The sequence below is a fragment of the Aythya marila genome, assembly GCF_965140915.1.
Source record: "Aythya marila genome assembly, chromosome: 9".
Taxonomy (NCBI): Eukaryota; Metazoa; Chordata; class Aves; order Anseriformes; family Anatidae; genus Aythya; species Aythya marila.
Window position 1 is genome coordinate 10,100,519 of NC_139050.1, and position 24,433 is coordinate 10,124,951.

General features: G+C 36.8%; 1 protein-coding gene across 4 annotated transcripts in view; it reads left to right on the forward strand.

The window, feature by feature from the left end:
- The window catches only part of STAG1 (STAG1 cohesin complex component), a 180,333-nt gene that overhangs the window by 136,955 nt on the left and 18,945 nt on the right, over window positions 1–24,433 (forward strand). For all 4 annotated transcript variants that reach the window (XM_082767502.1, XM_082767501.1, XM_082767504.1 and 1 more), the window contains 7 exons: window positions 5,129–5,216; window positions 6,737–6,817; window positions 15,422–15,514; window positions 18,901–19,075; window positions 21,438–21,577; window positions 22,480–22,581; window positions 24,189–24,337. In XM_082767502.1, coding sequence (XP_082623628.1) covers window positions 5,129–5,216; window positions 6,737–6,817; window positions 15,422–15,514; window positions 18,901–19,075; window positions 21,438–21,577; window positions 22,480–22,581; window positions 24,189–24,337 — 828 coding nt within the window. The remainder of the gene's footprint in view (window positions 1–5,128; window positions 5,217–6,736; window positions 6,818–15,421; window positions 15,515–18,900; window positions 19,076–21,437; window positions 21,578–22,479; window positions 22,582–24,188; window positions 24,338–24,433) is intronic.

The window sequence follows — 24,433 nt, forward strand, 5'->3', positions numbered from 1 at the left end:
AGGTTTAGTTTGCAAATGGCATAGCCTCCCTTGCACTAAATGATTTTATACCTGTTCTACCACAAAAATGATACTCTCCTGCATGTCATATAGTCAGTGCACAAGGGACACTTCTTATCTCTGACACCTGTGGATGCAAAATAAATCTTCGCTTTGACCTTCAGCTTAGGAAAGCCCTGGAGGAAGTTTTCTGTTTCTCAATGCCTTTGAAGTGTTTCTGCTCAAAATTAGGAAAATGAGCAGTAGTAATAATTAATGATTGACGATAAAAATTTGGAAGATGCTTTCTCTTCCTGCAGAAGTGCCAGGAATAGTTTCTTATGGATTTGTTGACAACATTTTTATTTTGTGGGTTACACAGATTCTCCTTCACTAAGCTCAGAGTGAACCAGCCAGCTGGAACCAGGCAGCAGCTTTCCAGGGTTCTGCTGCTCTCAGTTCTACCTTTGGGCACTCTCATAACTTGTAGAGCAACCTGGAAATTTTCACTTGAATTGTCTGAATTTTGGTATATAGCACAAAGAACTAATCTTCCCCTTGTATCAACTATAGGAAGTAATTGCTCTTGTTCAGCATGTAGGAAAGCTTCATATTCAGATGTCTGAGAGCCACAAAGCATTTCTTCCTTATGACAGGATTTGAGAGGATCCTTTTTCTGCCACCTCTTTTATACCGGTTAGTGGTTTTGGATTGGGGGTTATGGTTCTCTTTCCTTATTGTGCTTAGTATTCACGTATCTTGAATCCTGTATTGGATCACTCTATGATACGGTTCTGAACTGTCTGCTCTCTGTTTCCGTTCAACAGGAGTCCCACAGAGATCATTAAATTGTGTCTAATTTCTGTAGTGCAGCAGGCTGACACGTGCAAATTAGGTTTTCAGTCTCCCTGGTAACACACTGGAGCCACTTCTGCTTTTCCTGAGAGGACTGGTGAAAGCTGTAGTTCACAGTGAAGAAAAAAGCACAAATTTAAAGACTTCCCTGAGGTTCTCCCATATTTATTTTTTTCCTTTACGTTTCCAGATCTCTAGAGAGAGATTTCAGGTTCTAAACAAAGCTTTGTGGAATGACACACAAATTAGGGTAAGGGACATCTACCTTCATCTTTAAACAATAGGAAAGAGAAAAGAATCAAATCTTAAAAGAGATGAAGAGCATCTGTGTATCATTTCTCAGCAGATTTATTACAAATAACAAATTATTATATAAAGATTATAGTTCAGTGGGAATTTCTGACTAATATCTGCTTGCATCTAAAGAAGTAATGAAATCTTTTCATTACTCTACTGAATGTTACATCTGCCATGACTTATTTGTGAAGGGAAACAATCATACTATCTGACACAGAATTTTTGCCAAATCCTTAGCTATGAGGTTAGGATCTTCAATTCTAAAGTTGCATTGAGCATTCTAATCTCAAAGTACAGTTGCTCTTGTCTGATACTGTCACTGTCTGTCATCTACTGCAAGCCAAAGTCAATGGAAGAAGTTGAAGTTGCAGGCTAACAACAGATCTTTCAGATCTTATAAAACTGCTCTGACAAAGGAAAGCAGCTGTTGGGGGCTTTGAATAGAAACAAGTCTCTCTTGTGTTTCAGTGAAATTTACCTTATTTGTGCTTATATTTCCTTTGTAGTTACTGCTTCTTCATACTCTAGGAAAAAGTTGGAATGACCATGGCAGGAATTATCAGAAAAGCCTTCCAGACCAAAAAACCTTCTGTACTGAGATTTCCCAAGCCTGAGCTAATCCTCTTTCCAAGTGGATCATCTCCTGACGATTTTTCATTTGGGAATGACTTAACTTTTAAGTGGATCCTTAGAAGATCAACAGGGATATTCTGTAGACCATATTTGCTGCCTAGTTTTCCTCCCATTTAAGTTAATTTAAATCAAGTTTGTTAATGAAGTCAGTCAGTACTAGAAAAGATCCATCTCCCTATATGCTGGAACAGTGCAACCAATTCAGTGGGAGATGGATGTTTTGGAAAGGCCAGAAAGCTACTTCAAAAAGAGTTTGCAGTACACTTTATAATTGAGGTCTTCATCAAACAAGGATATTCGTATTTCAATATGAATGAAATTCAACATTACAATGTTTATTTCCAAGTTTTCAGAATGTAATAATAAATTCTTTGAGGTCTTCTGAACAGAACACCTGGAGTAAACATCTAAGCTTGTTTTCTAAGATTATTTTCTTTGCCAGGGTCTCACTGACATTATAGCATTTTTTTCTCTCCTTATGTACATGGAAATAATCTTTCCATATAAACTCTTTCCAAATAGTCTCAATTCATCTGAGCTTTCACAATCAGTGCTGTAGCAGTTTGTATATCCGCAGTTGTTATTTAATCACTCCAGTTGATTCCATGACATGAATCTCAAGTATCACCTCTTTTCCTCTGGATGTGCCGTTTTCCATACTCCCTTGTGTATAGAACATTGTTTCTTATTTAGAAATCAGGATTGTTGGTATTACTGCCCAGTAGTCCTCAAACATAATACAGAATTTGATTCCTTCCTGCCTCCACTCTGATTTCAGAAGCTTGGTGATGGCTATAGTAACTCTCCAGTCATGACTTGCGGGATCAGGCAGGGCTCTTCCCAGGATAGATATGTTCATGATCAGATATTCTCTTCCTGTTAGAGAAACCCCTCACTTAACCTTATTTTTCCAGTAGTTGACCAATACATCGTAACAGATTCCTTCAGACTAAGTTATTCAATCTGGAAGAAGTAGAAATGATGATAAATGAAACCTCAGTAGAGAAATAAGACTGCATCCAGCAGAGCTGTTCAAAGCCCCAGGTACTGCTTTTGTGACTTTGTGCTGTGTTAATAAGAGAACAGTTTCATGGGCAGAGAGATCACTTCTTCTCCCAGGAATTTTTGTAGGCTGCTTTCCACACTGTCAGAAACACTGCGGCGCTGGTACCTTTACTTCATCTGGCTACTTTCTGGTTGAAATATGTCCCAAGAGACAGTGCTTACCCATAGGGATGAAAATAAACCTCCTTTGATGAAGTGTTGGGCCTTGTTTTCTGTAGTCCAGGAAGACTCTGAAATGGAAGGGATTAAAATAAGGAAAATGCTGTGTTGTATGAATTTTCATTCTTGGAGCCTCCGTGTTGGAAAATCTGAACCTTTGTGGAGGATTGGGTTGTGTCCAGTGTATCTTTCACTATCATTTTGGTTGCTGAGTAGTTCAAAAGAAAAAAGTGTACTAGAATATGCCTAAATTTAATGTGGAAGCTTTTATTCAAGGAAGTTTATATTGAAAAAAACACTCTGAAAATTGTCTCTAGTTAGTATTTTTCAGCTTTGGAAGCTGGATAGCTCTTCCTGAGGACAGTTGCAAGGCCAAGCTCCAAGCAAAAAGCTAAGGTGCCCCCAGCTGTCAGGATAATGGGGAATGCCCCCTGTGACAGCTGCCTGACAGGAAGGGCTCTAAAATGAAAACACAGACATGAGACAATTTTTCATCTTGAATTCTCTGTAGAGTAAGCTATGGCGATATCTGCATCTGCACACCAAGGAGATTTTACTGCTTTAATTACAGTGCTGTAATCAAGGATGTACAACTCTGCCTTGCTAGCAACCCTGTGATTTGCTGAGGCAGGATCTGTGTGCTTTATATGACTAATCAGAGGCATTTCTCTGACAGCCTATCATTTATCTATAAAACATTTTACTTCCACACTTTGAAGATAAATCCAGAAGGGGGGGAGATGTTGATTTTTTGTTGGGGGGGGGGGGGGATTGTTTGTTTTGCTTTGGTTTAGATTTTCCTATAGTTTTTCTTCTGTTCATGGATCTTAATTAGAAGCTAAGATGCACCTTTGTTTAATGGCACAACCCTAGAGAGCATACTTTATTTATTTTCAGCTCAAGGACATTAAGTGCAACATTTTCTGTGCAAATTTTATCAGTGAGGTTTTCCAGATTATGGGGCCAACACACTCCAGACTGAGAAGCATTTCATACTAAGGGTCTCAGCAGGATCTCAGAGCTCCTGATTCACCCTCTGTTCATTACAGAAGTAGAGAATTTTTCTTTCTCACTGAGCAGGGTAGTTAATTATTTAAACAAAGTCAGGCAGCTCCAACACAGGGCAGAAGCAGAGGGGTGGGAAAAGTGAACATATCTTGGTGATGAAGGTGCTGGGATGAAAGGGAGCCAGGCAGATGAGACTGCTTTATCTAATTTAGACTAGCCAATTCAGTCTGAGCATCCCTTCTTCCAGGTGAGTATTTTAATCACCATATTTTTTATTATTTTGAGGTGGCATTCTCTGTTATAAACATATAAATGGTTTCAAATTTTCAGTTTTACTCGACTAGAGAACAGTATTAAAATTAAATTTGTTATGAAATATAATTCTTGTCTTTCATGTAACCTTAATGTTTTGTAATTTATTTAGCATTTCTCAGTTCTTTATTAAAAAACTATAACATAAGCTGTTGGAGATGTGTAAGACTATAAAGTAAATGTTGCTAATCTCGTTTGTATTCCTCTCCCTGACAAATCAGGTTGGTACAATTGAAATGTGAAACACTGAATGGAGGGAGTGGTTAACACCATCTCTGTCTCATATACATGTATATCATTCTGACTTCAGATATTACAGGATGTTTAGTGATAAAACATAATATTTTTTGCCAAATGATAAGGCAGAAGATTATGTAATTTTTCCTTAAAGCAATTTTTCATTCAGTATACACTACTGCAGTTGGGCTATAGTTGCTGTTGCATGCCAGAGAAGTGCCTTCTGAAGTTCTGCCAAGGTTTAGAACAAAAGAAGCAACAATTACGATTTAGAGGCAACACTGAGAAGGGGATTGTAGCTACATTTAAGTAACTTTGAAGTTGCATGGTATGCATCAAGTTTACCTCCTTCCTACAGAAATCCAATGTAGTAGAATATTATTTTCCTCTATCACCAGAAAACCTAACTTATGCTTTTAACATGATGTGAACTAATTGTGCAGCTGCCTTGTCAGCATGCTCTATTGTCTCGGCTTTGCAAAAATACCAAACTGTTCACTGAGCTGCCAGGTCAGAGTATATTCTTGCTGTGATGTGAAGTTTTGAGAAATATAACTAATCTCTTTATTATCTCTTGTTCTAGTGCTCATGATCTCACAAAATGGGATCTGTTCAGTAACTGCTACAGATTACTAAGAACTGGAATTGAACACGGAGCTATGCCTGAACAGGTACCAACAGCAACATGTGTCTTGCGTCATCTGAGGATTCAGTGTTTAAAAGACTCTAGTGATAGAGAAGTTCAAGGAATTAATGCACTAGTGGCAGTTATTTAGGGAAATTGTGGAGTCTTAAATGAAGTTACTCTTCTAGTGAAGCGTTGTCCAGGAGGTGGAAAATCTTGGATACTGCTCTTGTTTTTTCTTTTTACTCTGTGTGATTTTGAGCTACTTGCCTCACCTTTCACCTTTCTCATTTGTAAAGTAAGAAATAACTAATGTTCCTGGCTGTAAAAAGCACTCCATAACTCATGATTTTTACACAGAAACCCATCATTTGTAAACCTTGGCTGCAGTTCAAATTGTTGCAGTTATTTTGCATTGAAGGTACAATGGATGCTTATGAAAACCATGAACCTTTCTCATTTCAGTTAGAAGCTAGTTGTTAATTCTAATCCAACTTCATTTAGGGGAAAAAAAAAATCCATTACATCTGTTGAAGTGTTTTTCAGGTAGGAGGTGTTGGTAGGTCTGAAGCTTTTCTCACAGCCAACGGAGGTGAAAGTAGCTGGAGCCATAATAGAGACTGACTCTCCTAGCCAAACTCACTGCCACATGCCTGTTTCGAAGCCAAGGCTTTAAGCTGTGGGACCTTCTGCTCTCTCAGTGTTTGCTACTTAATGCTGGAATTGTGCTGCCTGGAGGGAAGGGGCCAGCAGATAAAAAAAAAAAAAATGTTTTTGCAACTGCCAGCCATCTTTTCAGCTTCTGGGCTTAGTAGATACATGTGTAAGCTCCTCAAATACTTCTGTAAGGCATTGAAAAAAACTTCAGAAACCTGAACTCTCCTCAGTATTTCTTTCCTCAGTCCACTGGAAGGAGTTTGCTGGAAAGGAACAGTTTGGCTTTTAGTAATATATTAAAAAAAATCATCTTTTAAAGCAGTTAAAAGCTGTTACAAACTTGACTTAGTATGCACAGAATCATTAACTGTTGGAAGCATCTTCATACTGAAAAGACTGTGGAATTTTTAGTACCTGTTATAGAACTGAAATTTTAAAAAGGCATTGATGCTTTTTAGGACATCACAAATACTAATCCTGTCTTTCCGCGAGAAAAATATTTATTACTCTTTTTCGTTTTTAAAAATTGGGCTACTAGTTCATTTGATAACGGAACAAATTTCAAGGCATTTTTACGAGTGAAGTAAGATTTATAGGTATTTAAACAGATACTTTTGAACTGAGATATGTACATGTTGGGTTGTACATCTGTCATGCTGTGATGTCACCTTTTGCTGTATTCCCAGGCACAGTTTTCTGTTTTGTTTTGTTTCCTAGCATATCCACAGTATTTTTTTCATTGTAATAGGCTAGTTTCTTATTGCACCAACCTGACTCTTGAAAACAAAAGATACTATCTGAGAGCTGCTCCTGTTTTTCTCCTCAAAATGCGTTATGCATTTTACATACACTTCACTGATTTGTTTGGTATTTCCAATATGCTCAGATTCTGTGTTTCCTCTGTTACAGATAGTTGTTCAGGCACTGCAGTGTTCGCATTACTCTATTCTCTGGCAGCTGGTAAAAATCACTGAAGGCTCCCCTTCCAAAGTAAGTAGATTATACAAACTTTGCTGAAGAAACACAGCTTAACCTAAAAAGACTTAAGACCTGATTCTTTTTAACTCCACCAAGTACAGTCATTTCATGCCCTTGTGAAGCTGATACAAAGTTTGTGTTTTGACTTACTCACTACTTTAAGATCTGTTTAATATCATGCATATGTCTCAGTAAGCCAAACAAACAGTAGAGGCTTGTCTCCATCAGGATTTGATACTAGCTGATTTTTATATTTTCATTGCTGAAGATACTTAATGCACTTTATTGTGAGTTTGCAGTTTGCATGAATAAGTTGACAATGCTTGCCTAACAGTTGCAGGCAATGCTACTGATTTGTACACCACAGATAGCTTAGTATTTTTGTGCATTTAGCTTGTTTACCTTTTACATACGTCTTTCATATTGCTAAATATAAATGTAGACTTACTATCAGGTGACAATACTAATAAAAAGCAAGTGTATGCAAGTGTCATGCACTAAGGACAATGTTGCATGTAACTTGATCATTATACTTAGCTTTTCCAGGGCCTTTCCTTTGCAATTTCTCAGTGAGAGGCCAATACCTGGTCTTTTAGGACTTCTTCAGAAGTAATACATCACATTAAAGTTGTATGAAAACTGTAATAGTAAGTGTACTTCTCCATCAGCTTCAAGTGCTATCCTAAAGTACTAATAAAATCAGTGTTTTATGTACTTAAAATGATAATTCTATTGTAATTTTTTTCAGTGTTGACATTGACATTTAAAAGCTACTAGAAAATAATTACTGTTACTACTTATTCTGAATTTTGGAGGTGTTTTCTCAATCTCTTTGACATGGTAGTAGTATTTAGTATCACATTTTGTTAGAAATGGCTCAATCTTCAAAACAGGATTAGGCAGACAGGACTGTTCTTTGCTGACACGAATTGTTAAAACATTCCTAACACATTTCAATTCCTTATACCTGGAAAGACTGGATATATCCCGTTTGGTTTAAATGAATTCAGAATCTCATCACAATAAAGCATCTCAAGTCCTCCTAGCTAGCAGCATTGTTTTCCTTAGGGAGAAATTTCACTTTGACAGAAGGAGATAAATAACTAAAACAAAATTCAGGAGGCCATATAACACATTAGCCTGTAAGTCCATAAAACCAACACAGCAAAGCCTGTTCTAATGGTTCCCTAGTAAAGAAAACTGGACTGCTGGTTATCTGTACTGGGTGCAGGGAGGTAAGAACTTTGAGCACTTTGGTCGACCATTCAAGCCTAGGTGCTGTCTTCAACAGCTTTATTAAATTCCTTCCCAAGTGCTCTGATTGTTGGGGATTTGCTAGGTGACTTACCCCCTCCTGAAGATTCCCAGCAACTATGTCCTCCTGCTTTCTGGGCCTTTGAGCAGTGGATGCTATCTTGCCCTGGTCTGCTTGTTGCCCAGAGCATTCAGTGAGATTATCATCTCCCTTCACTGCATTTTTCCATTTTTTTTAAATAAATACAGTGAAATGGTGCAGTATAATATTGATAATGCAGAGTGATAACCAGTACCAATACTGGAAAAAAGGTTTTGTGTTTTCTTGTCTCTAAATTTTAGCAAAAGAAGCATACTTAACATAAAATGCATATAGTAGCCAATGTATATGTCATCTGTCTGCACAAGACCTGGTCAAGAGCTTTGCATTTTGGTTTCCAAGTATTAATGTGGTCTGTTGTTTGCAATGTCGACAGGGTGGTCCAGTTAAACTGAACAAGAAAAGGCTCTTTACTTTGGTGAATGGGTTTTTCTTGCAGACAAGCTCGGTGCAGTTGTATATTTTTTCCTACTTTCAAAATAGGATACATTTATGTGATACATTGTTTTATGAAATGGATGAAAAACAGCTTTGACCTTCTAGTACTATTCATGCATTCTGTTCTGACTCATATTAGTCATTCTGTGGATCATAGGAATTTAAAAGACTATGAAAGTTCTGTGGTGAACAACCATCTGAAGTACAAGTCAATTATGTTTCTGGAATCCCCAGTGAAAATCATAATCACTCTAAGCTAGAGAGCTCTTATTACTTTAATGTTTGGGTTTTCACCCCACACCTACAAAAGTAATCAATGTTTTGCATCCTTAGTTCTACAGAGCACTCCATTAATGTCCTTCAGCTCTTCCTACCTGGCCAGGAGCCACAGCTTTGCCCACATGTGTTTGTCCTATGTGTTCTTATATGAAACTTTTAATTTTAATTTGGTGACTGTGTAAATGAATCCAGAGTGCAGTGTATCAATCCTTTAATCTGTTAGATCATTTTACCCATGGTTGTTTGCCATGATTTAGGCTTGCTTATAAGTTAGCAGGCATTAAATGGAATCAATCACTTCAGAAGTAAGATGTATGGGAAGACAAAATCATTAACGGGGAGCATATCAGAATGAAGAATGGTGTATTTCATTAGCATATTGAAGTTATGCAGGCTCTTAAATGAACATTTCTGACACGTAATATGTAGATCCATCTACCTTTTTAGTGGTCCTTTGCTGTAGCTGTAGCTTTTCTATACATCTAAGGACATATGGAGGTGATGCTTTGTAGACTGAAGTAGTATCTTTAATAGACCAATGAATATAGCTGTAAAAAAATATAGGATTTTGGGCACATAAGCCCTTGAGGTTTAAAATAACAGAAGATTTCAATACAAAATATAAGGTGAGAATAATTTTATGGTTTCCATTTAGATACAGACCAGGTAAGCTGTCTGTAAAAGAAAAGGAGAAAGTTGTTCGTACCTATAGGAAGGTGGGAGCAAGAGAATTGGAGGTGATAAGTTACCAGGTGGGAAATAGGAGCTGGATAGTGGGAAGGGAAGGGAAGGGAAGGGACAGATGAAAAGGCTAACGGGGAGAAAATAATTTATAATAGGCTGTAAAACTAATCTGTCCAAGTCTTTGTTTGTCTTGTATCTAGTAAATTTATGAATTGTGTTCCAAGGCTCGTGTTTAGAAGGTGATTTTTTAGATTTCCCTTGAGCATCCAGGCTGAGAGGTCAGAGATGGAGGGATTGATTTGTAAGAAATGTTCATCCACTACCAGCTGGGTCATACTCACAAATGGTAGTTGCTTGTTGCTCTTTCAAAGTGAGTTCTTTGAGCAAAATTCAAAATTGCTTAATAATTTTGTAAATAATTTGGTTCTGGGGTAAGGTCATACATGAAAACTAGGGATATACATCTGGGAACAGAATCTTTTAAGAATGAAGTTATTCTTTATCTGGTGTTTAGAAGGCTCTTCCAGAAATACAGCCTCTCTCACAAAAGGATTGCCCTTGTTTGGAAGCTGTCTGTTTAGATCACCATGGTGGGCATTATGCCCAAGCCCAGGATGCATTTATTGCTTTCTGAGGGACACTTTATATTACAGCTGTTGGGCATGTCTTGAATTCTGGCTGACTACATGAGGCTAGGGGTGCTGGTCTGTAGGCTTAATATGTGTGGCAGGGAAAAGCTGTTAGACTCTTGCTGAAATCAAATCAGAGTCAAGACAGCTTACTGATTTATTAAAGACACGTAATTGACCTGCAAGCAGTGAAATACATCTCCAGGATCAGTATCAGCAATACAGCAGGTAAACCACGATATTTGACACTTCAGAAATGCTAAATTAACATACACACATTTTGAAGTACCCTGCTGGTAACTATTCACAAGTGACTCTAATCCCCTCCCCAACATACACAATTCAGAGTTACACACACATTTAATTACATATGTATACCTCCGCTCCCACAGGATGTGGGAAGTATATGTCCACTGCCCTTCTTTAGGGAGCAGGAGATCCCCTACTTACACACGGCTGCTCTTGGACATGAGGGTGCTCCAGCTTCATGTGTATCCACGCCACTTCCTCCAGTCCACAAATCCATATGCCAGTGCAAAGCACTCTACAGAGTCATCTGGACACCCTTGAGGTGTGCGTTCTCACGTGTTGTGCCCCGGACTGGCAGTCCTTCAACAGGATGCAGGCTACTTAGGGCTTGCAGCAAGGAGGGTGCCCCATGAGGCCTAGGGAACGGTGGCAGCGCTGCGTGTCTGGCGTGGTTTCACTGCCCCGCCACTCCACCCCAAGGGGGCTCCTTGCTCACAAATTTTCATGACTCATAATTCTTTTCAAAGTGATTTCTGCTTTTCTCAAAGGCTTCTTGGTAATCTGGTTACTGTTCAATCTGGTCATTTTAAGCAGCTTCATTGTTAAGTTTCCTTTTAGCATTATCGGTTTTTAGGCAAACACCCGCTCAGAGCGCTTGGTGGTGGCTGTTGCGTCCACACACACACTGTTGCACTCATGTTCTCATCATATCAGCTGTTGGCATTCAGGCTTGTTACCAAGAGGATGCTCTGCAGATTTCCCCACACTGTAATACAGTTTGCAGACTGCAATTTTGATCATAATACTTAAGAGAGTGATATAGCACAGAATATTTTAAGGACATTTTAATGGAAGGGTTGTAATTACTGATTATTTGAAGTAGTAAGAAAGTCCAAATTCTCTGCCAAATAAGATTCCACCAGTTAACCTAAATACATCACAGAGTTGAGACAGAGTTATTTCAAAACTCTTTTTTAAGGTGTGCTGTGGAAAAAAAATGGCATCCTGTAGTGTCATCTTGGTGTCTAAAATCTGAAAGGAAACATTGGCGGGTAAGGATGACATGTTTATGCCTGGAAGTATCCCTACTCTGGTGCTCTAATCATTGGCCTTGCCTCTTGTAAGTGTTCAGAAGAGGCTGAGGCCAGGACCGTGGCTGTCGGTGAGCAGAGCAGGGCTCTTCGTGGTAACCTGCACATTGCTGGGGGGAGGTGATTTATATTGTGCCATTTGTGGGACCGGTCTGTTGTAGCCTAAAGAAAAAGCTTTCTTCAAATTAAAAGGGGCTTGAAGGTAGTTTCTAAGGAAACTGATGATCTCCCAGTGAGAGTTCTCTTGTCTGTAGATCATGGGGAACAAGTCCAGTGTTCTGAGCTAGAAGACAGGTATTAGATTATACAGTTTTTTTTTCCATCTAGATCTATGCATGCATGCAATAAACCAGGTGCCTGGGACCATTGTACAATGCACTGTACATGTACATAATGAAACGGAAATACCTGTAGAAGAATAGAGTCCTGAATCTTAGAACAGTAAGAAAAAGGATGAATAGAGCAGGCATTCATAGCCAAGAAATAGGCAAAACAGTTCTGAACGAGCAGCAGCCAGACTAGCCAAATGCATAGCTGTTACTAACTGATTAGTAGGCAGAGGAATTAGTGGAGAGGAATTAAAGGATTTCAGGAACAACGTAGTGACTTGGTGACTTCATATTTATATTGGCACAATGAAAGAAAGCACAAAATGCTGAAGGGAAGAAAAGAGTCACAAGATGCAAAAGGTTGTGCTCCCCAGTAGCGTTGAGAGCTAAGGGTTCTTGAACATTGTAATGTCTCTCAAAGAACTGGAGTTGCAAGAAGAAGGAAGTGAATACTCAATACAAATAGTTTAGAGGAAAGGCAATGGTAAAATATGAAGAAACGCCACTAGCAAAAGTACAGCATTTCTAAATAGCTTCAATGGAAAAAAAAAAAAACAACTTCAGTTTAAAGCTAGAAAATAATTGCAAAATTTTAGGTAAGTCTTGTGAGCACAGTTGTTCCATTACAGTTGGTGGCAAAAACAGTTTAAGTCCTTGCTTTTAGTGGCTCGTTCTTGTTCCATGTACTAGTTAAATTTTATATAATCTGTACAGTTCTGGAAAGGATTATTTTTATCCTGTAATCCAGTTCACAGTGTGACCCTGTGGCTTTAGCCTAGCAACCTAGAGGACAGTAAATTTTTTATACAATTTTTTTTTTTTTGCTGAAGCCCACATACCATGTAATCACACCTCAAGAACCTTGGCTGTGTGCCTTAGAGTGGTGAAAGACTTGAAAATCTAATTCATTTTTTTCCTTACCATTTTCTTAAACAAACAAACAAGCAAGCAAAAAAGAAAAAAAAAAATCATTACCACTCTGTAGTAGTCTGGAGACTTCTCCAAATTTAGCAAAGTTCCAGATGGCCCTGTTGCACTGTTCAGGGGGGCTTTCTTTTGCTGTTTCTGACTTTCCAAATTGAATGTTTGTCATGCCAGCAAGCAAGAGGATAATAAATAGCATGTACCTAGGTGTTATTCAGCTGTTGACAGAAAGAAAAATGGGAGACATGCAATTTTTAACCTTTATCTAGGATTTTTTTTGTAGGTTTTAGTTTCTCTTTTGAATTCATTAGCATCTAAATGGAAGATAATTATGATGAAAAGTAATTTCTATAGATAGAAAGAAATTGAAGTGATTGTAATACCAATGCTTAAAGGTATAAATCATATGATTATGTAACATAGCAAACATGTAAGCCTAGCATCAGTCCTAGGTAGAATACTTGGAATGGCTGATAGAAAACAGTACAAGGCTGAAGGACACAAAGAACATGGCCAACAAATGAGACTGGAAGGAACAAGGAAATTTGTTCTTGAGAAGATCGCATTTTTGACTGATAAAAACACTATTTTGAAATAGGAATTTCTGTGGACATTAGTATCACATTGCATTTCAGGTTAATATGTGTATTTAATGTAATTTATATTCAGTAGCTCCAAACTTGTTAATATATTAGTTAAAAGTTGAAATTGGGAAATCATCACACAATGCAACAGCTTCTGATACGTTCCAAGAGGAATCCATTTGCAGCTATAAAGTGATCATTATTTTTAACAATTATGAGGGAAGGTAAAGCAAAACTTTTTAAAATGTGGATCAATTGATAAACAAATTACAATTAAATAAGCAAAGAGGCATTTTAATGCAGCCAAATAGAAGACATATCTGGAAACAAGAATGCTGATCAGTGCAAAGTTGTGACTTAGAAGAGAGCAGAGCTACCTAACATGTCATGTAATCGTGGTGTAATGCAGTTGCAGAAATGGATCCTTGCCTTTATTAACAGAGAAAAATGATTAGGAGTAAGAAGGCAATATAACTTATAGATCTTCAGAGTCCAGATTAGAAAACCACGCTTAAGTCTATTGAAAATTACAAGAGGTTCAGAGATTTAGGAACATACTGATTGCTTCAGTGCACTTGCAGACCTGTCTTCTGTTGTCAATCAGTACAGAAAAAGCATATGGGCCACAAAAAGGCTTTCAGTAAACAAATAATAACAAGATCTTACAATAGGATGCAATACAAGAAATTAACGCTAGAAATGAGCTGTATGGATTGAGCATCCATCATAATCGAAAATTGGTGCATATGCACTATGTAGATTCTTTAGATTTAGGTTAGATGTTGTTCTGTAGGGCACACTGTCTTCCATCAGAAAGCTGATACAGGTAGGTACCATGGAGGGAATGTCAGCAGCAGTGGTATGCCAGCAGCCTCAGTGCGAATTAATGGCTGTGATGAACCCTCCTCTTTATGAGATCTCTGATGGTGAAACCTGGGAAGTGAAAGATCTTCAAAGCAACGATTGCAGGTGAATGTAAGCAATGCAGCCGGACAGAGGCAGACAGGGTAGAAGCTGTATTTGTATCACCTGGGCAACGCAGAGTAGCAGAATCTATAAATCAGTGCTGACAAAGCTGGTCATTTTGACAAAACTTGAAGCTAACACAAAGTCCTAGTGATTTGTGGTTTGTATTTTTTTTCTCTGTGTTGAGATTGGTCCTAATGTAAACAGAGTAATTAAATAGGTGCCCAGCTATGCAGTTTTCAGTAAATTTCTTGGTTACAAGACAGAGGCTGTCGTAGCTTTTCACATAGGAGCTTTTCACAAATATTTTCTTCTGTAATTTCTTACTTCCAGGTGGCTGCTTGCTACATACTTAGGATTATGCTCCAGTATCTTATGTTTTATTTTGATTTGTTTTCACCAGTTCACTTTGTTTTCCGTAAAAAAATATGTATTCATCAGGGTATGTCATAGGTCAAAGTACCCAGCTTTCCTATTGAACCTGCCACTTCTGGTACAGCTAACATATACATGGATTGTCTCTAGATGAAGGTGATCAAACCAGGCGTTTGTTTATTTTATTTTATTTTTTTTACCTACAAATCATTCTTCCTCCAGATTTACAAACCTCCCTCCTTCTTCCTTAAGTCATTAGATTTCTGTGATATGCCCTCACATTTCCAATATCTGCACATGGTTAGGAGAATGTTTTTGTTGAACTTGAGACACCTTATTGGTGTTTTTTGTTCACATTGATTAATCTACATACAGAATTCTTTATAAACCACTATGTGTGCTGACCTTGATGTATTGAACATTTTCTTCTGAAACACTTATACTCTACATCCAAATAAAATACAGATAATTTTACCTCAGGAATGTATTGTTTTATTATTAGTATTTATTACAAGGAACTTTGAGCCATTCTTCTGAAAATTAATGACTTGTTTTACTCTGTGCTATATGAATAACATACATTTCATGGCCTCTCTCTTTGTTTTGCTAATGTATAGTATTGAATATATGAAATTATCGCCATCCTCTTATTTTGATTTTTCCTAGCAAACTTTTATTAATATTTATATATTTCCCTTTTATTCCTTATTCTAGGAGGACTTACTGGTATTGAGGAAAACTGTGAAATCCTTTCTGGCTGTCTGCCAGCAGTGTCTATCAAATGTCAACACTCCAGTAAAAGAACAGGTAAGAGAAATGTCTGTCACATGCTTTTACAAAAGCGTGAGTATTAAACTGTAGGAAAACTCAAAATGACACTTAATACACCAAACTTAAAATAAAGTCATGTGTGCCTTCTGTCTAAGTAAAACTGAACAAACACTTCATAAAATGAACTGTATTAAAATTATGTTCAAAGCACAACTAATGTCACATTCACTTTTGATATAATAGCGGATGCTTAGGCTCATGTTCAGCTGTCTGAAGGCATTTAACTGAATCACCAAAAATTAAAGTCTATTCCTTTACTTAATTACTGTATAAAAAGACAGAAACAGGCACTTTTAGAGGATGATTGAGGCCTCAAATTGGCTAAATCTTTCTCTGTGTATTTCTGGATAAGTCAAATGTCTGAATTTAGATTGGAAAAATTGAAGCCTTGATATTTATCATTATTTTGTCATCCTAATAATTCCATTAAATGTAGCAATTCATGCTAATATTGTGTCTCTTTTACCCATGGTGGCTAATGAGAGAAAACTGACATTTCTAGCAGTACACATCATACTTCTGTATGTTTTCTAGCAGGAAATCTATGTTAATTAATTTTACAAAAATACTCTGAATTACACTAAGAATGTAGTTTCACACTATGCAAAATTAGTTGCTTGACTGATAGGTATGTCGCCTTGGTAAATCAGAATAAAATATCCAGTTACACAGTGCCTTCATTATATAAAAAACAAGGGTTTTTTTTTTAGATTCTCATGAATGTAGTCATTACAACTCAGGTTGCTATGCTTCCCTGTTTGGAAAGCTGACTGAAAACATAAGTGCATACATTTCTCTGCATGTGAGTGCATGCCAAAGGTTTGTATTTATGAAATATAATTATAGTAAGGTATCCATTTTAGGGGATTCACTGTAGTTATCCAGGTATCTGTGTTAGATTTTTGGAAAGCCACACATGCACAGAGTGAGAAGCTTCTCCTATATATGTATAGAAATTGAAATAAATTAAACCCAAGGACTTGTTGAAATAATTTGTGAAGTAATTTTGTAGAGATACAATAAACAATAGCTGCTTTGTTTGCAAAGATGTTAGGAATGTTTGCTGATTTCTATCAGGTCTGTTGGCATCTTCTAGTTGTCTAAAATTGCATTTCTGCGTCAGCACTTCCACGATTTTGCAAAGACTGTAACTAAGTGGCACACATGTACTTGCTTATGTTTGTGTTTTGTTTTTTTTTTAAGATAATACTTCTTAAAAGATAGTTTTATTTTTTCAAAAGATAGTTCTGCTTAGTATTTACGCTGTGTTCTGCAAGTTGATGAATATGAATATTAAAGGCTCAGAGATCTTCTTACCTTACGTATTTTTAAAGGACTCCTTTATGTCATTGTCTTACAGCAGATTTAAGTTTAGTAATTCTATTTAGTATTCTGAGTAGTTACTCTTAACATAGAATATATTTTATTAACATTGTATAATGTAAAAATAACATCTAACTTCATGAAAATACTAACGATTCTAGCATAAACTAGGTTTAATGTTGCTTCTACATCAACAAATGGTAAATGATCCTTGCCATGGTTTTGTGCTTGATGTATTTTGAAATGTTTTAATTCTCTTTCTCTCAAATCTTCTTTTAATTGGTAATTTAAACGTTTCTTAGAAGCTCCTTTTCAGTTCACAATTCTGTGAAAGCTTTCAAGACTCTGCTAGACAAAGCCATGGCCAACCAGATGTAGAGACAGCAAGAGTCCCAGTCAGAGTAGGTTGGGCTAGAGACCTTCCAACTAATTCTTCTATGAACTTTTTAATTTTCTTCCTTAAAAAGTCTCTTTCTGCAAGTGCAGGAACTGTTCCTTAATCCTTTTATTTTGCTAGATCTTTGGAGAATTCATGTTGTATTTTCTCACTAGCTTATTTGTTTCTTAATCTATACATTCTTCTCAGAGAGAGTCAATTACATATCGAAGGAGAGAAAAGAGTGTTAAGTATTTGTTAGAAATAGAACTGAAACATTACAAATTTTCTTAGACTGAGTGAAATAGATCTGTGACTAGACATATTTACAATAGACATTTGTACATGCTGTCTTTATATTGATCAGAAAAAAAACTTTCACTGTGTAATTTGTACCCACCTGCTTTTTAGAGGTCTACATTAGTATTAGCTTGAATGTCAAATGTCAAATGCATATCAAAGGAGTTTAGAGCAGCTGAAATCATCACTGAAACCAATCCCAATATTTTTTGGATGCTGTGAAGAAAAATCCCAAATACTGGCACCTGTCTCCGAAGTCTAAATTGATCATGGTTTACAACTATTTGCATTTTGTTCTTGTGTAAGTGTAGCTCATTCAGATTTTATAACATACTCCACAAGATGAGTGAGCTGGTGTGACATTTAGAATTCACAAAGAATTCATGGTGGAGGTTTGTAAAGCAGGTTGCTATCACTCACAACTTTTCTGAGGGTTCAAAAGTATGTTTAAATAGACATTTAACTGTATTCTTCTTCACAGTTAAATAAAAACTTGATCTAAAGTCCATCTTAAACACTAATAGGTGGGAGTTTATAAAAGCATGCATTCAGCTGTTTATAGAGGGGAATATAGGACTGAATTAAAGCCTACGCTGGATTTCATGAATCAGGCAGGGCTATTCTGCAGTCTGTGTTCATTTGAAAACCCCTTTGGCCTACCTCCTACCTGGAAATTGTGATTGATATTGCCTGGAGTGAGACTCCTGCAGGCTCCTGGGAAAGACAGCATTTCCAGCGCTAATCTTCTAGGAGTCTTTTTGCACATTTGTACTTTCAACCTTCCCCTCTTTCTCTGTTCTCAGAATCAAAGGTTAAAGATAAAGAAATGAAAATGATTAAGAAATACTTTCTGAAAGATGCTCAGGTGTTGAATGTAATGCAGATGAATACAGCTGGCTATAATGCTCCAACATAAGCCATTGGAAAGAACAATATTATTCTCATGCATGGGAGTATGCAGATAAACCCTTGAAAGAAACAGAATTATTTATAGCTACTTTTTTTCTGTGCCCAGGTAATAAGGGTATAACAGTAATGAGTAAAAATCATTAAAAATTCTGCCCTGATTGACTGTTACCTAGATTTGAAAGCCATGCAGAGTTACTTGGTTGTTTCCGCAGAGAACTGTGAGTGAAATTCTGCAAGGATTTCATTGCTTACATCTGTTTTCCTGTATTTTCAGGATCTGAGAATGACTCAGCTTGGATTTTGCCTTATAATGTTACTCTTTTTTTTTCTCGTTTAACTTTTCTATCTGTTTAATAATAGTGGGAAAATGTCCAGAAATCAGATAAATCGTATTTTGTTTTGCACTTACTTGACTTATGCTTCTTACTCTTAATACATCTCTTTTACCTTTCAGGCTTTCATGTTGCTTTGTGATCTCTTGATGATTTTTAGTCATCAGCTGATGACTGGAGGTAGAGAAGGTCTTCAGCCTTTGGTGTTTAATCCAGACTCAGGCCTTCAGTCAGAACTTCTCAGTTTCGTGATGGACCATGTCTTCATTGACCAAGATGATGAAAACCAGAGCATGGGTATGTTTAGCCTTCATGTTTTCTACTTTTATCTTTTTTCATAACAAACACATAAGAGAGAATAAAACAGAATTTTCAGAAAAGTTTGCTCAAAAATGTTTTCAGAATTACTATTCTTTATTGGTGGGGGAGGTTTTAGTGTGAATATGAAGTATTCAATGTTATATCTGTTAAAGAAGAAACAGTAGTTACAAAGTTCACTTCATTAAAATGGGTGTTTTTAGAAGACATGGAACTGGCCTGTAAACTACATTTTATTAATCCATACAAAATTATTTACTGATCTTTTCCTTAGTATTTATTTTCAAAAATACTGAAGTCTTAGTTCAGTGACAGACTTCGTTTAGTATGGCTTCAAGGGAAAAAGTATGCCAGAAGAGTACATGGAAGAAAAATCCTTTCAAGTTTCAAAAGAGAGTTACAGGACTGTGAGGTGAATCTTACCATCAAAGCTCTAGGCAAGGATAGTCTTAAGAAACTCTGGTGTTACTAAATAAATACCCACTCTGCTCCCCCCCCCCCCCAAAATAAATAAATAAATAAATCAAGCTCAGGATTGATTTGAAATTGTTGGAGACTGGGAGACTGCTTGGAGAAGTATTGCGTGTGCTTGCTTTATTGTTATTTCCTAGGCGTCCGTGTGTGTGTGAAAGTTTTGAGAAAAAAACTTTCTCTTTGAGAAGCAGGAGTTAAAGCATCTCTTCTTCCTCAGAAGGATGACTGGAGATTTTTGGCTTTCAGTCAGGGAGGGGTGGATTTGTCATTGACATCTGTTTTTAAATAACTCACTTCTGCTGTGTGTTACAAATGCCTAAGTGAGATACAGAGGTACCCAGCTTCTGAATCCTAAATATCTTTGGACAAGCGATGGATTCCCAGATGGTCAAAAAATATGAAACACCTGCTGAATGTGTACTGTAGTGTTCTTTTTGCAAATTTTGTGAATTTCCATTGAACTCAGTTACTTGTATGTTATGGTGGCATATAAGTGCTATTTTTGATCTGTTAAGACAGTAGTGGATAGAACTACGGTCTCAGAGAATTTACTCTTGCTCTAAAGGTCCTTTCATCCTTCTAGCTAACATCTTTTTTGAGCATCTTTTTAAGGGTTATAGTGGCCTAAGAAGAATGCATTTTGACACACAACTTCACCAGAAATCCACAGTGCAAGTTAATCACACTTTGTGAGTTCAAAGTTCAGAGTAATAAGAATAGATTTTAGGAGGACAGTATTTATTTTTCTTGGCTCTTGAGGAACATTAGGGTTTTTAACATCCTGTGATTGGACTGGGAAGACAGCAAAAAGATGGATGAATATCTTTTTATGTAATCTCCATTCCCTAATGCTACTCTGACTCCATGAAGTCAGTGTGATGATTTACAACTTTTGGTGTTAAGAACATATCAGTAACTATAAAAAGAAATGAAGAAAAATGGGGGGATAGGGGGATGCTATTGGGCTTCAATTCTATGGGTTAAATCATCCAAAAAACAGCATATATACATACGCACAGTCAACTCCACTGTTTGTAAGAGGTGTCCTGTTGGACAATACCTGACTTACACACTGTGGCTCTGTGGAAACTACAGTAAGAGTGCAGCAAAAGAGTCCTTGTGACACTGTGTTCCTCCTGCCCCCTACACAGGCCTGTATTTCTTCAGACTGGTTGGAAGACTTCCATTAAGAATGATCTCTTCTAAATACCACAGAATATTTGCTATTATTACAGTTGTTATAGCTGATTTCATTTTCTTCTATAAAATGTGTAATACAGTTTTACTATATGATAATATATTTCACATGTGTATAGTTTCATTTTCATTCACAGAATGGAGCCTTACATGGGGATTTAATACATATGACGTTAGCACTCGATGTCTCTTCCAACTGAATTTTATTTCCTGTTGTTTATAGCTGCTGTAAGACCGTGGATTTCATACCTGCAATCCAAGGCATGCAGAAGAAACACTGGCTTCTAATTTCTCTATATTAAATATTTATAGTTCAGTTTTGTTAAAGAAGCATCTTCAAATGTCCTTTGATTTCAGAAGCTAAACACAAAGCATTCAACAACTCTTCATTATGGCCTTTCACAGGGTAAAAAAATAAATGATTCAGTTCCATGTGGATTGTGTTCAGTATTACTCAGGACTATGGCATCCTTGGTGAATGGTTTGTCATCTTCCTGAACTTTTCTGAAGGTCCTAACATTCAAGAATAATCATTTTTGATTTTAGCTTCTCCTGCAACAATTGTTGCTTCATTTTAAATAATTGATTTTTTTCTAAAAGCTACTCTTTAATAATGTTGTTTTAGAATATAACATAATATAAATTTTTTTATTGTTGTTGATGCTTTCAGAGGGAGATGAAGAAGATGAAGCTAACAAAATAGAAGCCTTACATAAGAGAAGAAACCTCTTGGCTGCCTTCAGCAAGCTGATAATTTATGACATTGTGGACATGCATGCAGCGGCTGATATCTTCAAACACTATATGAAGGTACAGCTCTGTGTATTCTCCCCCTCCTAAGTGAACACAGATTGTTGTGTCAGGTCACTTGTTTTTCTCCCTTCAGTGCAGTAGGTAAAGATTGAACACTTGAAAGCTTTTCCAGCCTTGTTTGATTTCCGTACTAGTTTTTCCTTTTTAAATTATACCTGTCACTGAGAAGCAGTAAGCTCGGAATTTGCCTTCCTACACAGCAGGAGTGCCTTGTTAAAGGCAGCATCAAAAGTTGGTCCTACATGGTGCCAAGTAGTTTTAGAGAGACTTACTTTGCAGAGAATTTCTTATCCTGCTCCTCAAATGTGTTCCTAGAATCTACAACAACAGTTGTTTGTTCAATGTCATATTTCACTGGGAGTCTCTCAATCTTGGTGCTTGCCAGAACAAGGAAGCGGATTTTTTTTTTTCCTATGGGAAAAGATCATTTTAAACAGGAAAGCAGTAAAAAAGCTTGGTGTTGTAAGTGGGTCTGTCTGCAGTACCTGAATGTTTTATCAACTATCAACACAGGGTGTTTCCATGCAATATTTAGGCCCAATGAAATTCAGAAAGACTTGCTGTTCAGCTGCGACTTTACCCTGTACTTGCAATTTACCTACCAGAAGACATGTATGTTAGCACTCCTTACACTGCCAAGCTACATAAAGCCCCTCAGTATATGTCAGATTGCCAGGTGTACCCCACCTGTCTCTCTGTAAGAGATGAGTCATCACAGAAGACAGAGCAGCAGTTTCAAGCTGTATTTGAAATTGTTTTTTGGTCTTTTTAAAAATAATAATAAAAAAAATACCTTTTCAATACAAGAACTGCAAGTAATCTTTCCATAAGAAAAGCTGTGAAAAATTATATACGAGTTTCAATTTTAAAAGGATTTTTTTGCCCACATTTTTTCCTAGTACTACAATGACTATGGAGATATCATTAAGGAAACCCTGAGCAAAACAAGGCAAATTGATAAAATCCAGTGTGCAAAGACACTCATTCTCAGTTTGCAACAGGTAAGAATATTGTTTTTTTTTTATTAGAAGTCCTTCATTGCAACAAATGCTGGACAGGATATTTCTCTGGTGGCCTTTACATTGAAGCAAAAAAATACACTTCTGTTAAAAGACTATCTTGCTCCTCAGTTCAAGTTATCACCATTGCTTTGTCTCTTTAACCTCTGTATTCTTAAGGCAACAATAGGCAAAGTTTTGCCAGATTAAAATGGAAGAAAGGGAGAAAAAAGCCTTGATGGCAGTTTGGTCCAAGCTGATTCATAGTGTTTATTTACTGGTACCTTTCAAGCAAGAAGAATTAGGATGACTTTTTCTCCTCATAATTAGCTGGAAGTAATGCATCTTCTTTCTATTTTGTCTAAATATTGATTGATTTTTCAAACTTTGAGATAATTAGTTTGTCTTTCGTTATTATTAAGCATGTTTTTTTCCTCTGAACAGTTTACTTTATATCAACCATAAACTCTTAGTTTGATACAAAAACCATCATTGTTCTGCTGGCAGCACAAAGTGTGTGTTTCACTAAATACTGTTTGGGCACTGGCAATTCCAGCTATACCCATTACGCAGAGAAATTTCTTACATAAGTTAGATGTTTTCAAATTGGCCGGGCCATCCAAAATTCACTCCATAGTACAAAGTGATTTCTTACAACAATCTGAAAGCTGAGTGAGATCTGTGAAAATGTGAGAAAAACAGAATAAATTCCAGAAGAATTAGAAGAATTGACGATGGCAAGTGTAAAATTAGTTCCTGTCAGAACCTGGAGAGAAGAAGAAACCAGGTGCCATACCTGTCAATTGTGTACAGCCTAACACCGTGTCATGAAAAAAAATATGTATTAGATAAGCTATTGGCAAGTTTCTAAGTGATGGGTAGCAGCCTGTATCAATTTTTCAAGGAGAAATCATGTAAAATTGAGCAGCTTTCATTAGTTATATGATAATAGATCCTGTGGATAGGAGAGAAGGAGTATATTTAATGAAATTTGATTTAATATTTTTGTTGACATAGTCTCCTTTGATAGTGTCATTAGCAAGTTAGGAAAGCGTGGTCTAAATGGCAGTAACATAAGTAGATACAGAAGTGATTGGAAAATTACTGAGTAAATCATTGTGCTGAAATGGCATTGTCAAGCAAGCTTTGAAGGTATTTACCCTGTAACACTGTTCAGATATTCATTGTCTTGCATGATGGAATAGAAAATTTGGTTCCTAAATTCCTAGATTATACTGATCTGCTGGGTGGTGCAGGTACTTTAGAAAGCAGCATAAGAATGTAAAATCATCCTGATGAGTTCAGAAAACAATGGATGCAGTCCAATGAAGGTATGTGCAAAATGCTGCTTGAAACTTACTTTCCACACAAGTACAAGGTGGGGGCCAGTTGATGAATATCAATTACAAAGAAGAAGGTCTGGGAACTGAAGCAGATTAGAAAATGAACGTAAGTGAACTCTGTAAGATCTTTGCTAAAAAAAAAAAAAAAAAAAAAAAAAAAAGTGATCATAATGTCCATTCGTAGCCCTAGCTGGTTAAGAACAAAAGTCTTTGTCAAAAACTGTGTTTTCTAGCTCACGGATTTTAACAACTGTATTCTTTCTCTAGCTGTTCAATGAGCTTGTTCAGGAGCAAGGTCCTAATTTGGACAGGACATCTGCCCATGTTAGTGGAATTAAGGAATTGGCCCGTCGGTTTGCCCTCACTTTTGGCTTGGATCAGATCAAGACAAGAGAAGCTGTGGCCACACTACACAAGTGAGTGGTGGTAAATAAACTAGATTTTTATATTACTTAGGTTAGAAGTTTTGCTCAGTATACCTCTTCTACAGGGACATAATCTTAACCTGGTCC